Source organism: Sebastes umbrosus, chromosome 13 (genome assembly GCF_015220745.1).
Source record: "Sebastes umbrosus isolate fSebUmb1 chromosome 13, fSebUmb1.pri, whole genome shotgun sequence".
NCBI lineage: Eukaryota > Metazoa > Chordata > Actinopteri > Perciformes > Sebastidae > Sebastes > Sebastes umbrosus.
In genome coordinates this window covers 31370378-31383556 of record NC_051281.1, presented here as the reverse complement: position 1 = coordinate 31383556, position 13179 = coordinate 31370378, and the positions used below count along the sequence as shown (strand labels likewise).

Sequence of the window (13179 nt, the reverse complement as noted above, 5' to 3'; positions counted from 1 at the left end):
GTCCAATATATAACAAAATGCAATGCTTTATGGTCTTCCAGACAATACAAATCTGAGAAACATCAGTTTACCTGTCAATGTGTTATTTCTGTAAGAGATGATTTTTTTCAGATTACCTGTCTCATGCACTACTGTCAGGATATAGTGACCATTTTATAAAAATAACTTTTTTTTTGCTCCATTTCTACCAACTGCTGCTTTAAAGTACCTAAGTATTATTAGCTGAATGCACTTAAAGTAGGCCTATAAGAAGTAAAATTACTCATACTAATATACAGCATATTATATTAATTTATTAATTCATTGCATGTGTGAGTAGAATTTTAGTTTAGTTATTGGTTAGTTTAATCTATAAATGCATCACATTCTGTAAATTTATCATATTTTTTGTATGAAACAACTACAATTTTAGAGGAACTAGTAATAAAAACAGCTCTCAAATAAATATAAAAAGTACAATATTTGCCTCTGAAATGTAGTGGAGTAAAAGGATGAAGTGGTATGAAATGAAAATACTCAAGTCACATACAGTTACTTTAAAATTGTACTTCAGTAAATGAACATAGTTAAATTCCACCAGTGAAAAAGCAATGCACGAGATGCGTTCTGCATCTATTTACTATAATGCAGGTGTTTTGTTCCATCATTTAAGGAGTGACATTTACTGTGTGATTGACACACCAAGAATAAGAAAAACAAATATGACTTTAAAGATCATAGATATATCTATATATATATAGATACAATTTGTTATTTAGAAATGATCTGTATGTTAAAGAACAACATGATTGTGACAACAATAGTCACTAGCCTCTGTGTTATTGCTTAGTCACTGTAAAATAACTCGGCCACACCACAAACAAAGAGTGACACAGCATGTTACATTTCGTGATATAAATTATTTATTTACATTTACAGAAAAATGACCCCATCAAGACAATGTAGTAATAACTATTGGAAATAGAACCCAAGATACAGAAGCCGACGTCATCGTCACAACCGAACAGAGAGCTCTATAATAACATTGTGCCCTCTGTCAAAGGTCTCCTATAACACAAGGTGCAAGGCATCACGTGTAGCCCCGAAACCCCCCCACCCCCCTCCCAGACCGAACAACACACACCTCATTTAAAGCCCGTTACCCTGCTTTGCACTACCCCGCTTTGCTTTAACCCCTCATCTAGAAACGACAGACAAAGGCTAGCCCGCCTCTACCAAAGCTCACACATCTAATACACATTCCCACACACACACACACACATTCAGTATCCTCAACGCCCCCCCCAACACCTCATGGTTGAGTTTTTCAGAAAAAACCCTGGGCGGAAGTGACAAGGTGCAGGGAGACACATCTGCGACTAGGGGGTTTGGCGGCGGTGGGGGGGGCCGACGTCAACATGACCCCACGTGTGAGTCTTGTCTCTGACTGGTACGCCAGCTCTGTCTCTGCCGTACCGCCATCCTCCCTGGGCATCCTTAAGTTCATACTGGGAGAGAGGGCGAGGAGTGAGGGGAAGCAGATCCTAATTTTCGGGGTTGGCCTACAAGGGGGGAACATCTAACGCCGCGGCGCTCCGGAAAGTGGAGGGCGACTCTCTCCGGTGTGTCTGGGCTCAGATGAGCCGAGTGGAGGCGCGCATGGTGTTCTCTGTACTGAAGTGGACATTGTTCTGCTTCTGCCGGTTGATCCTGTTGGTCCGTGGGCACTTCCTGTGCAGGGAAGAAGAAGAAGAAGAAGGTGAGGGAGGGGAACATGTAGGGGTTAGCTACGCCACTTTGCAGCTCTGAAAACTCATTCTGATGCAATTCTGATATTTTTATAGACCTCAGTAAGGCTGTCCTGAAATGATATCTTAAATTATAAGGTTGGAAATAGTCTATATTTTTCTTATTGTCAACAATTCCTGTGAAAAGACCAAAACCAACAATAAATTGATTCTACTGCTGAGTGTTGTCTGTGTAGCTAGAGCCTGATTGATCTGATTCCTCTGTGCCATAGAGCTCCATTGTTCCTCAAATACTCATCAGTGAGCCCATACTTGCCAACCCTCCCAATTTTCCCGTTTTTCATTGCCCTCTACCGGTTTCTTCCCGGCGTCACCATTCTCACGTTTTTCTCCTGATTTTTTCCTTTACGTTATCATGCTTTGTTACGTTTCTGGCACTGTACAGAGCGTATAAGCCCTACTGCTTCCACCCGACAATACAGCTACACCAAATGTCGTTTCCTGGCGGAAGAGTTGTTTGCGACACAACGTCTTATCTCACTCGCCGCACATCACAGTGACCAGCACCCAAAGTTTAGCTTTGCTCTTCGCAGCGAAAAACAGTCGTGGTGCGACGCAAGCCACTGGTAATAATGTCTTTCAGAGCGCAGTGGTGCCGTTGTCGTGTTGTGTCTGAATGGACCTTCAGGGAGTGAGAGATGGAGAGAATAATGGAGAGTACTAAGAATAAGAAATACTCAAGCAGGGGCGAAACATGAATAAAAACGGATTAATATTAGTTTATGCCAGAGATTCACTCAAGTTCTCACCAGAGGGGCGAAATATTAATGCCACTAATTTCTTTAACGCATTAACGCAACTTTTGATTTCTACGTTGTAGCGGCTCAGTTTTAAAGCTAGAGTGAAGATACTGGCATCATATGAAACTAGAAAACCTAAAGAATCCATTGGTACTATTGTGAAGGAGGTTGAATAACGCTACAAACTTACGCTAAATTTTGGCGGGGAAAAAACTGGCATGGCCGTTTTCAAAGGGGTCCCTTGACCTCTGACCTCCAGATATGTGAATGGGTTCTATGGGTACCCACGAGTCTCCCCTTTACAGACATGCCCACTTTACTTAGTACTTTTTCAGCCCAGAGTAGTGCTTGCTGTCTTCCTCTAAGCCTGGGCATGCTCAACATCCTGTTTGTAGCCTGAGAAGTCAAACCCAGGACATAAAAGTCCATGTCCAGAACTCTCTAATGCCCTGTTAGTGGGGGGGGATCCAGATGACCTTTTCCACTCCCACCTGTTTGTCCTTTAAGTGAATGGCAAGTCTATATAATAAGTGGAAACATGAACTACAGCTCAGTCTGCCCAACAGAGATAGGACACTGAGGTGAGTGAGTCACTGGCAACTGAAATGTACACTCATTGGCCACTTTATTAGGTACACCTGTTCAACTGCTTGTTAGCGCCAATAACTAATCAGCCAATCACATGGCAGCAACTCAATGCATCTTATACTTACACTTAAATTGAAGCCTTATTAATGTTACAGAGCTGCCCGTCGCTGTCTGTTATGAACGTCGTCTTCACTACTGGTGTCCAGTATTTACATACTGTAATATTTCATCAGAAATAGTATGCCAATCGCGTACTATTGGTTACATACTAAGGATTCAAACATACAAAAAAAACCTCACATACCGCTTTAGCGCACTAACTAGCATGTTAGTATGGAATTTCGGATGCAAGTGAGTTCACTGAACTCAAAATGATCTCCACAGTCACCAGATCTCAATCCAACAGAGCGCCTTTGGAATGTGGTGGAACGGGGATTTGCATCATGGATGTGCAGCCGACCAATCTACTGACACTGCGTGGTGCTGTCATGTCAGTATGGACCAAAATCTCACCATTTTGAGAAAATTGGCAACCAATTCTTGGCCTTTGATTGCCATCAGTGGCAACCACTTTTTAACACAATAAATAAGTGAAAATAGGGACAGCAAACAGCAAAACGCAGCAGATGTTCACCCCAAAATAAATACTTTTAAAATATTTGTTGCATTAGTGATATTTAAATATTGCTGACAATCCTGAAACACTGAGCCGACGGCGGGCGTCGAACAGTTTGGGGTCGTCGGTGAGTGTCTGTCGGCCTAGTTTTTGCGGTGTGTCCCGCACCGTCAGCTCTAGTCTGCCGGAGGTTTTTCGGCCGATTCAGCATGTTGAATTGCCGGCTGCGCCCGTTGGTGAGAGTATTCACTCTCATTGGTGGTTCAGCTTAAACGGATCAGTGCACGAGAAGAGAAACAGAAGTGAGGGAAGTAAGAGGAAAAACACAGAAGGCTCTTCTCATGTATCATCTTCATCTCATCTAATCATTCCAACACACGGATATTTTCACAGTGACATGAACATCTGGAATGAAGCTAAGTGGTAAGTGAGAGTGGCGTGAAAATGGTCGGCAGACGCCGCTTTGTTTCATGTACGTATCATAACAACAGCTTGTATATCTGCTGTCCTCGGTCTTCTGGTTTCCCTTTTTGAATGATGAATACAGACTACCGCCGCCTGCTGGTGTGGAGAGTTATTACGTCTCACGCAGGAGCAGAACGTACGTGCTAGTTGGTCGTTGGCTGTAGTCTTTGCGGTGTGTTCAGGTGAAACTTGTTGGCAAAGACAAAAGTGACGTGAGGCGACGCAACTGGTGGCCTTCATCGCCGCTAGTTCTCTGATGTCGACCCGGCTTTAAAGTCAGAATGGAACCAGACAACGATGCACGTGCGTTTACAGACATCTGTGGTAATCACCACAGATGTCTGTAAACGCACGTGCATCGTTTATTAAATGTCATAAATTGCTACAAATGGCGACCTTATTTTCAGTTTCGGCGACCAGAAGTTGATGCCTGGCAGCCTGGCAACCACTGGAATGTTTCCAGCACCTTGTTGAATCTATGTCATCAAGAATTAAGAAAGTTCTGAAGGCAAAAGGGGGTCCAACCTGATACTAGCAAGGTGTATCTTATAAAGTGGCTGGTGAGTGTATGTCTGTACAGATTCATTCATTCACTAGACGCCACTGTAACAAGTGACAGCTGTGTGATCAATTGTGGACTTTTACAAGGCTGAGTCTTTTTATATTGTTTGCTTTAAATAAATATCGCTGAGCAGCAGGAAACATTAATGGTACAGTGGCTGTATTATAATTCTCTCTTTCCTTCTTTATCTTCTCCCCTTACCCTCTCGCCCTGCCCCTTTGCAACTGCTCGCTTTCTCATTTTGTCCCCCGTCCTCCTCCCCTCCTTTGCTCAGAGGAGCAGTTTTGTCTCGGCCAAAACTCTTTTAAAATCTTTTATTAAATGTCATAAATTGCTTAGGTCAGCCGGAGGCAGACAAGCCCCAGGCTATATGTGTGTGTGTGTGTGTGTGTGTGTGTGGGCCATCACTGTGAATACAAAACGCCTGTTCAAACACAAGTGTGTATGCTTGCCTACACAGATATCTCTGTGTATCCGTGCTTGTACACACATGCTGCATGTTTTCTGATGTGTGTGTGTGTGGGTGTGTGTGTGTGTGTGTGTGTGTGTGTGTGTGTCTACAGGGACTGTGACAGTACTTTCTCTCTGCGGTGCAAGCAAGGTGACCTTTCAGCTCTCCTCCAGGCTCAGGAGCTCCACAGCCTCCCTTTGTGACTCCCAAATACAGACAACATGGAAACAACTGCTGCCAGGTTCATTAGTAAGCTGTATTTGCATGTGTATATGTTAGGGGTGGGCCATATCACCTCAAATCTATATCACTGTATTTTTGGGCTGTTTTGCGGTGACGGTATCATATCACGGTATTACAAAATTAAAAGGGATTTTTTAAAAAACAGATGTGTTTATTGGCTCAAAATAAGCTTGAAAATGAGGTTTAGGCCTGCATGTGTTATGGGAGAAGTAGCCTGCCTCATAATGTAAATGTAATGTGATTCATTCAGAGTTAATAATAACAGACATGCTGCTGTTTTGAGTTGTGAGTGAACTGTAGCCGAAACCTGGATCTCAGCAATAAAGAATATTTGGAAAAAAATGTTTCACAAAGGCCGATCTACTGTTGGTTTATTATTTTAAAGCTTTGTTCACCTCTTTTCAACACAGCCAGACTGGGAATCACATCACATTTAAAAGAATTTACATCTTTGAAGAAACCGAAAGCTGACATAACCTTTTACATCTTAACACACATGAACTAAATATATAGCGTACGCTGTTGGACCAGTACTGTCCAGAAGACACATGGACCGTGAGCGGCGCGGCTCGGCTGCGGACGGCTCATCTAGAGATTCGCCGTGTGTCGCCTATTTTTATCGTGTGATGCGCGCAGTTCTCAGCCAAAATAGAAAAGTGGAAATGATCTGTTGAGGGCTGCAGAAGCAGCTCCGCGTGAGGTCACAGCAGTTAAGCACCGGCAGCCGCGCTGCTCTACCAGGCTGTAAACTGATAACATGGGCGCTGAAACCGGTATATCGCCCCCCCTTAGTGTATGTGTGTGTGTGCGTGTGTGTGCGTGTGTGTGGGTGTGCGTGTGCGTGTGTGTGTGTGTGTGTGTGACTCACCTGGTAATGCAGAGCACCACCACACAGATGATGACCACCTGGAGGGCTCCGATGATAGAGGCGATGAGGACATAGTGCAGTTTGCCAGAGCCTGGCACCACATAGAGCACGTTGTACTCTTTGATGTCACACTGGGGGCCTCTGAAACCCGAGTGACAGCTGAGAAACACACACACACACACACACACACACACACACACACACACACAAACAAAAGTGAGAAGAGAGAGAAATAATTATTTCTTTGCACTGAGAGACAGGTTCATTATTTCTGTGTTTCTAATTGAGATGTCAGTAACTGTTTGGTAAGACGTTGTGGTGGAACAATGCATTTGTGACAGTGTAGCGACGGCGTTTTTTCTTTGCTATGACTGTTTAGATGAACATGACCGATAAGGCTTGCGGGGGGAATGGGAAGAATGCGAGTACGTTCACGCTAAGCAGCTAAACTCATCGTCATTTTCTCTTTGTTTTGGGCCTCTGTCCACACTAAAGCTGGAGTTACAGCTGTGTGTTCAGAGGTTACAGCGTAACTACGGAACAGACACAAGTGTAAAACCGGGTCTACAGAAGCGACGGAGATACCACATGGAAACTGCCAGAACTGTGATGGCCGTCTTAGGCTGCTTGTCTTTTCTCCTACAAGTTTCTGATGCCGGTGGATTATTGTTAGTGAAGATAAACAGTATAGCAAAGAAGACAACTTTCTGTCCCCTCCAAAACGCTGCGATCACTCATTTTAAAGAGGACCTATTATGCTTATTTCCAGGTGCAAACTTGTATTTTGTCTTTCTATCAGAACATGTTTACATGGTTTAATGTTCAAAAAAGGCTTTATTTTTCTCATACCAGCTGTGCTGCAGCACCTCTTTTCACCCTCTGACTGAAACGCTCTGACTTTGCGATCATAAAATAGTGATTTGATAGACATCTCAGTGTCACATTTTGCCTGGTTAAATCACAGCTGTAACTGGGCTATATCAACTGTGTAACAGATGTTGGCTACGACCAACAGTAGTTGTTTGTTGACCAAAAGAGGATGAAGAAGAAAAGATTTGACTGTTTTCATATTGTTCAGGTATTTCAGAAAAACAACCTGAAGCTACTGTGGACGTGCATCGTTTTCACCAAGCGGCGACCTCCGGTGCTGAGAAATGAAGCCACTTGAGGCTGGCTCCAAAAAAGAGTCAATCTCCAGAGACCCCTATGTTAACATGCCAAACTTTACAGCACCAATAAACATGTTAACAGCCAGGTACAAAAAATGGTTTTGGTCTCAATAGCTAATTTCCCCGTTCAACTGTACAGGGTGTGAATGTTTATACACCCGTTTCAATTATATTAAGGCTTAAAGTTGAGCATAGTTGAGGACGTAGCCGCTTTGAGTGACAGGTGGGTGCCGTACCAGGTCGCTAGCTGCTAGCTGTCTGCTCTGCTACGTCGCCTAAGCTCCACCCACCATCCACCTCTTTGCGCATTTTGGATTAGTAGGGAGTCAGGGGCTGCGGTCCAAAAGTCTTTTCCTCTCAGGAAGTTTCCTAACTGAGTGAAATGACCCGGAAGTACCTCAGTAGCAGCCATGATAAGAGCTGTTAGAATCCTCTAAATGCTGAGGAAAGGAGCTTCAATGCTTCCTTTATTATCTCCTTTAGCAGAGGATACACTGGACCATCCTTTACCAAAGGAAAACAGAGAATAATATCCCACAATTCCTTGCAGCCGCAGCATTTAAAGCGACGCACCATTCGGCCGTTCCTGAAAACAAACTATATGCTTATCTTGCATATTATTTTCATACACTCATACACTAATTGGATTAATGTTGATAAATAGTGAGCGGACAGTGACAACCATTTTGTTTCACTTTATTCTTAATTATCTATTTATTTCAGTAAAAAACTAAACAAGAATAACAAATAACACGAACAGTGAACATATCGCAAACAGTCAATTAACAAATGATCAACGAAAAGGAGTAGAACAGCCTACACATATGTATGTCTCCATAACTCCAACAATTAACTCAATATTCATATAAACTTTGGTGACTGGTAGTGACTAGTAACGTTAGGTCAGCTGATCCTTTATTATCTGTTGATAGAGTGTTCCAGCAGCAGGAGGAGGACCTGTGGTATCTCTCTTTCACACATCGCAGGTGAAGCAGCCTGACACTGAAAGACCTATTTAACAATGCACGGGGCAAACATGCACCTTTTGTAGTACATCTATGCAACATTGTAGTTTCATCACGGCAGACCCGCGTCACTAACATCCGCCGCCTTCGCATCATAATGAAGGAACCTAGTGGAACTATAATCAGATCTCTTAATACAACAGTTGTCTTTTCCTAAGTCCTTGTGAATCCTCCTTCACTTCTTTCCTTGACCTCATGACGTTTTCCATCGAGGTCAAGGAGAAGTGGTTATGTGAAGAGATTAGGACGTGATCTTTTTTTTACTTTCGACAAGCAGCCAGGCTGTGTCGTCGCTGCCAAGATGGCGACGGCCGGAGCCGCCCTCTTTGAGCTTCACAGCGGCTCTTCAGAAACCACTGGATGACGCCACGGAGACTACGTCCACATTTTATACAGTCTGTGGTTTTCACATGTAATTGGTGGTTTTTAGATTTAGCCGGCTTAGTGTGGACGTAGTCTGAGAGAGCCACACACACACACACACACACACACAGAGAGAGAGAGAGAGAGAGAGAGAGAGAGAGAGAGAGAGAGACTAATGGAGATGATCTTTGTCCTCAGAGAGGAGCTAAAATGGTTCCCCTTTTAATCTCTCTTTCCCTCTCCACCTCCTCTTCTTTCCCTGCTTTCCTGCTGTCTCTGGGGAGGTTGTTACCCACCAACACCTGCATATCCTTGTTTGGTACCAGCATACACACAGAGTCTCCTTCACATTCTCTATCCCTTCGACCTGACAGTGGGTAAGATGAACATTGCAACCTTGTTCTGTTTGGAGTTTGTGCTCTGTTTCCACACTCGCATAGAGACCACGGTGCTTCCCTTCTCAGTAGGGCAAAACCTCCAATTCCTGCCACCAGTAGGGGGCAGCAGAGACCTTTCACACTCCCTCTCTGCTGAGCACTGCTCTGTATGCATGAAGAACGTCTGGCTGGGTGAGCTGGGACGAGCGAGGTTAGAGAGAAAGGAGAGAGATAGAGGGAGCGAGAGATACCAAGACCCCCTGGCTGCCACACTATCAGGCTGTAAAAGATGGCAGACCTGAGCGGCACACATGCACATTCACTGTGTGTGTCTGTGTTGTGTGTGTGTGTGTGTGTGTGTGTGTGTGTGGGGGGGTGGGTGGTGGGTTTAATATCATTCCTCATTGTGCCTTTGTGTAAATGCACGTCTGTGCTGCCTGTGTTCAAGTGCATTGTGTGTGCTTATGTGAATATGTGTGTACTGTATGTGTGCTACCAGGTGCAGCTGTGAGACTGCTGTTCTGTAAGTGTGTGTATAATGTGTGTGTATAATGTGTGCAAAGTGTGTCTGCATTTGTTGTTTGTTGCATTTTCTTGTTGTCCTATACTTATGAGGCCAAAATATTCCCTGATGTGAGGACATTTTGCTGCCCTTTGCTTCTTTATAGGATATATCCAATTTATGGATCTTATTTTTGTCCAGCCATTGTTTGTATTGGTTTGGATAACATTTGTATTCACCAAAGTCATTGCTGAGCACGGAATGACTAAAAGAAAGCCTGACGGGGCAAGAAACAAAGTCCCAGGTTGGCCAAACTTAGAAGAGTTTCTAAGTTTTGTTTCTTGTTTCTCTTTAAGGTGAGCCTCCATCACAGTTTCACTGACTGACTTTCATCTGCAGTGAGGGATTATTACACACAAATTCTGGCCAGGACAGGTTTGTTTGGAACCTCTCGCAACAAGCAAGCTTCGTACCCCATTGAACTACGTACAGATCTCAGCTTAGTTTGGTGAGAAGTAATCAGAACCAAAATGATGGCCAAGCCTTCAAAATGATCATCCAAGGTGGAATTAAACTGTAATTATCCTTTAAGGGGATGGTTTAGGATTACGACTACAATTAGGACTAGGGTTAGGTCAAGGTTTTGAGTAAGACCAGGCATGCAGTGGTCATGTTAAACCTGCATTAACTATTTTTTTAGTCACTGGGAAACAACGTAACGAACTGTAAACAACACTGACATTATCACCATATTAACTTGCTGATGTGTTAGCAAACAGTTGTCGACTGTATTTACTAGGGCTGTCAATCGATTCAAATATTTAATCGTGATTAATTGCATGATTGTCCATAGTTTTCGCAAATTAATAGCACATTTTTATCTCTTCAAAATGTACCTTAAAGTGAAATTTGTCAAGTATTTAATACTCTTATCAACATGGTAGTGGGCAGATATGCTGCTTTATGTATGTATATATTTATTATTTGAAATCAATCAAACCCTCACAGGTACTGCATCTAGCATAAAACAATATGCTCCAATCATAACATGTCAAACTGCAGCCCAACAGGCAACAACAGCTGTGTTGTCAGTGTGCTGACTTGACTATGACTTGCCCCAAACTGCATGTGATTATCATAAAGTGGGCATATCTGTAAAGGGGAGACTTGTGGGTTACCCATATAACCCATTTACATTCACTGATCTGGAGGTCAGAGGTCAAGGGACCCCTTTGAAAATGGACATGCCAGTTTTTCCTCGCCAAAATTTAGTGTAAGTTTGGGCGTTATTTAGTCTCCTTCGAGACGCTAGGAGGAGATGACATGGTTGATACAGATGGATTCCATATGATTCCATATTCATACGATACCAGTATCTTCATTTTAGCTCTAAAACAGAGCCCGCTATGACCTCTGAAAGATCGACGGATTTTTAAGAGGTTAGTTAAAAATGTTGTGTTAATACATTAAATAAATTTGTGGTGTTTAAAACAAATTTGCATTTATGCGTTTTTATCACGTTGACGTTGACAGCCCAAATATTTACACATCCAGCAGAACCAGTGTTGTCTCTGGCCACCCGACGAATCTTTTAGCTCTGTTTTGGTCTACACCAGCTCCTGAGGGAAATATCTGGCTCTTTATGTGCTAAACGCTTCACTCTGTTCACCAGCTGGTTGCAAACTTTGTCTGTCTGCTGCTTGGTGCTGGGTAGTAGTGTACAGTGGGTTCATCAGAGCTTTTTAACTGAAAGCCACGCTGACAGCCCCAGCGAGGTTGAATGAAAACAGTAAAGTTGCGGGCAGTAAAACTGAAACAATGAGCTGAAAGATGCTAAAAAGTAATCAGTAATTTCCTCCATTGTTAATATAACATCAATTACAGTAGAACAGCTTTGAGGTTAGTGTTAAGGGGTTTGGTCCCAATGCTGAAAACTGTACTAGATTGTTAGCAGTACTTATGTTGATCTCTTGTAATTGACACTGTTTTTACAGCTTCTGACTCGCTGATGACACACTGGAGGTGTCAGTCATCAATGACGGTGACAGCAGCATGATGGTGTGTTAACAGCCAAGTATTATCACTGGCAGACAGATGATGGTGCAACAAAGTGTGGGTTCTCAAGATGAAATCCTTACCAAATCAAAATGAAACTTGTGAAACAACATCATAATGTGCGCGGAAGGAAACACCAACATCCTCATTTAGCAGTGAGAAATCCAACATGAGATTAATTTAAAGCAGTGCAGCATATTTGACTGGTCATAAGCCAGATCTCAAACACTTCCCCCTCTCAGTACACTGGCAAGATAAACAAGTGTGATTCAAAAAATAAATGGGCTCCGGCACTTGCCTTCTATTGCTACATTTTTAACTGACTAGCCATCTTACATTACACGCTTTCATTTTCGGTGTTGGCAGATTAGGGAGGGAGAGCATCATCACATTTGTGGTGAAAAGACAGAGCCGGTCTGAGTCCTCTTGCTTTATGTAGGACTTGTTTATAGCCACACTACAGACAGAGTTACAATGTCAGACATTGTAGCCAATGATAGCTAAGATGAATATAGTTTAATTGATTGCTACATAATAATCCATGCACTGTAGGCCATAATTAGCTACTGCAAATATAGCCGTATTGATTGCTAGCTATTAAAAACCCATTCAACTCATTATGAATTAATGACCAACAGTCCCAACTCAATATATTATGCTAAAATTACACCATATCTAGAAAATATTGTTTTGTCATCTAACTTTTTAGAAGGAATTTCCTAACTTGTACTCAAATATTGTGGGTTTAACTGTTGACATTAACTTTCCATAACCGTCACCAGTCTGTGAAACAGAACGTGTCAGTTTAATCATTAATGTATTTATAGAGATATTATGCTTAGTTGTTGTAGAGCTACCGTGGTGCTAACGTAGCAGCTAGGTGGCTCATGCTAACAAGCTGCGGCCGTGTTCGGTTTGTGATTGGCTCGGATGGGGGTGTGGGCGGCACCTCATTACAGCGGCTTCAGCCCCCCCCGATCACTACTGTGCAGACTCTGGCTACAAAGGACGTTAATATCTCAAGATGGCAGCTCCCGATATTTTGGCTTGACTTTTGTACAGTGGGAGGAAGTGGAGACACGTCGTCCATCTTTCTATACAGTCTATGACCCTATCCCTAGGGCTGTCACAATAACCACAATATCACAATACTGCCCTGTTGACAAGTCAACCGCAGGGGACGGCAAGCAACCGCCACAACCACTATGTTCACATTGTTTCTTTTCTGAAATCTTTGCAATGGGAGCGCCACGGCAACAGAGTGACGCGGTATTCTGCGCTGCACATTTGGTGTTTTTTTTTCTGGTCACCATCAGTTGAAAAATGTTCAACTTTGGGTAAAACGCTACGCTCATCAGTGTCACTTTT

General features: G+C 43.0%; 1 protein-coding gene across 2 annotated transcripts in view; it reads right to left on the bottom strand.

Annotated features, from left to right (window-relative positions):
* Nucleotides 1-879: 879 nt before the first annotated feature.
* The window catches only part of tmeff2a (transmembrane protein with EGF-like and two follistatin-like domains 2a), a 162513-nt gene continuing 150213 nt past the window's right edge, over nt 880-13179 (bottom strand). For both annotated transcript variants that reach the window (XM_037789970.1, XM_037789969.1), the window contains 2 exons: nt 6321-6479; nt 880-1710 (listed from right to left, as the gene is read on the bottom strand). In XM_037789970.1, coding sequence (XP_037645898.1) covers nt 1614-1710; nt 6321-6479 — 256 coding nt within the window. In that variant the 3' untranslated portion in view covers nt 880-1613. The remainder of the gene's footprint in view (nt 1711-6320; nt 6480-13179) is intronic.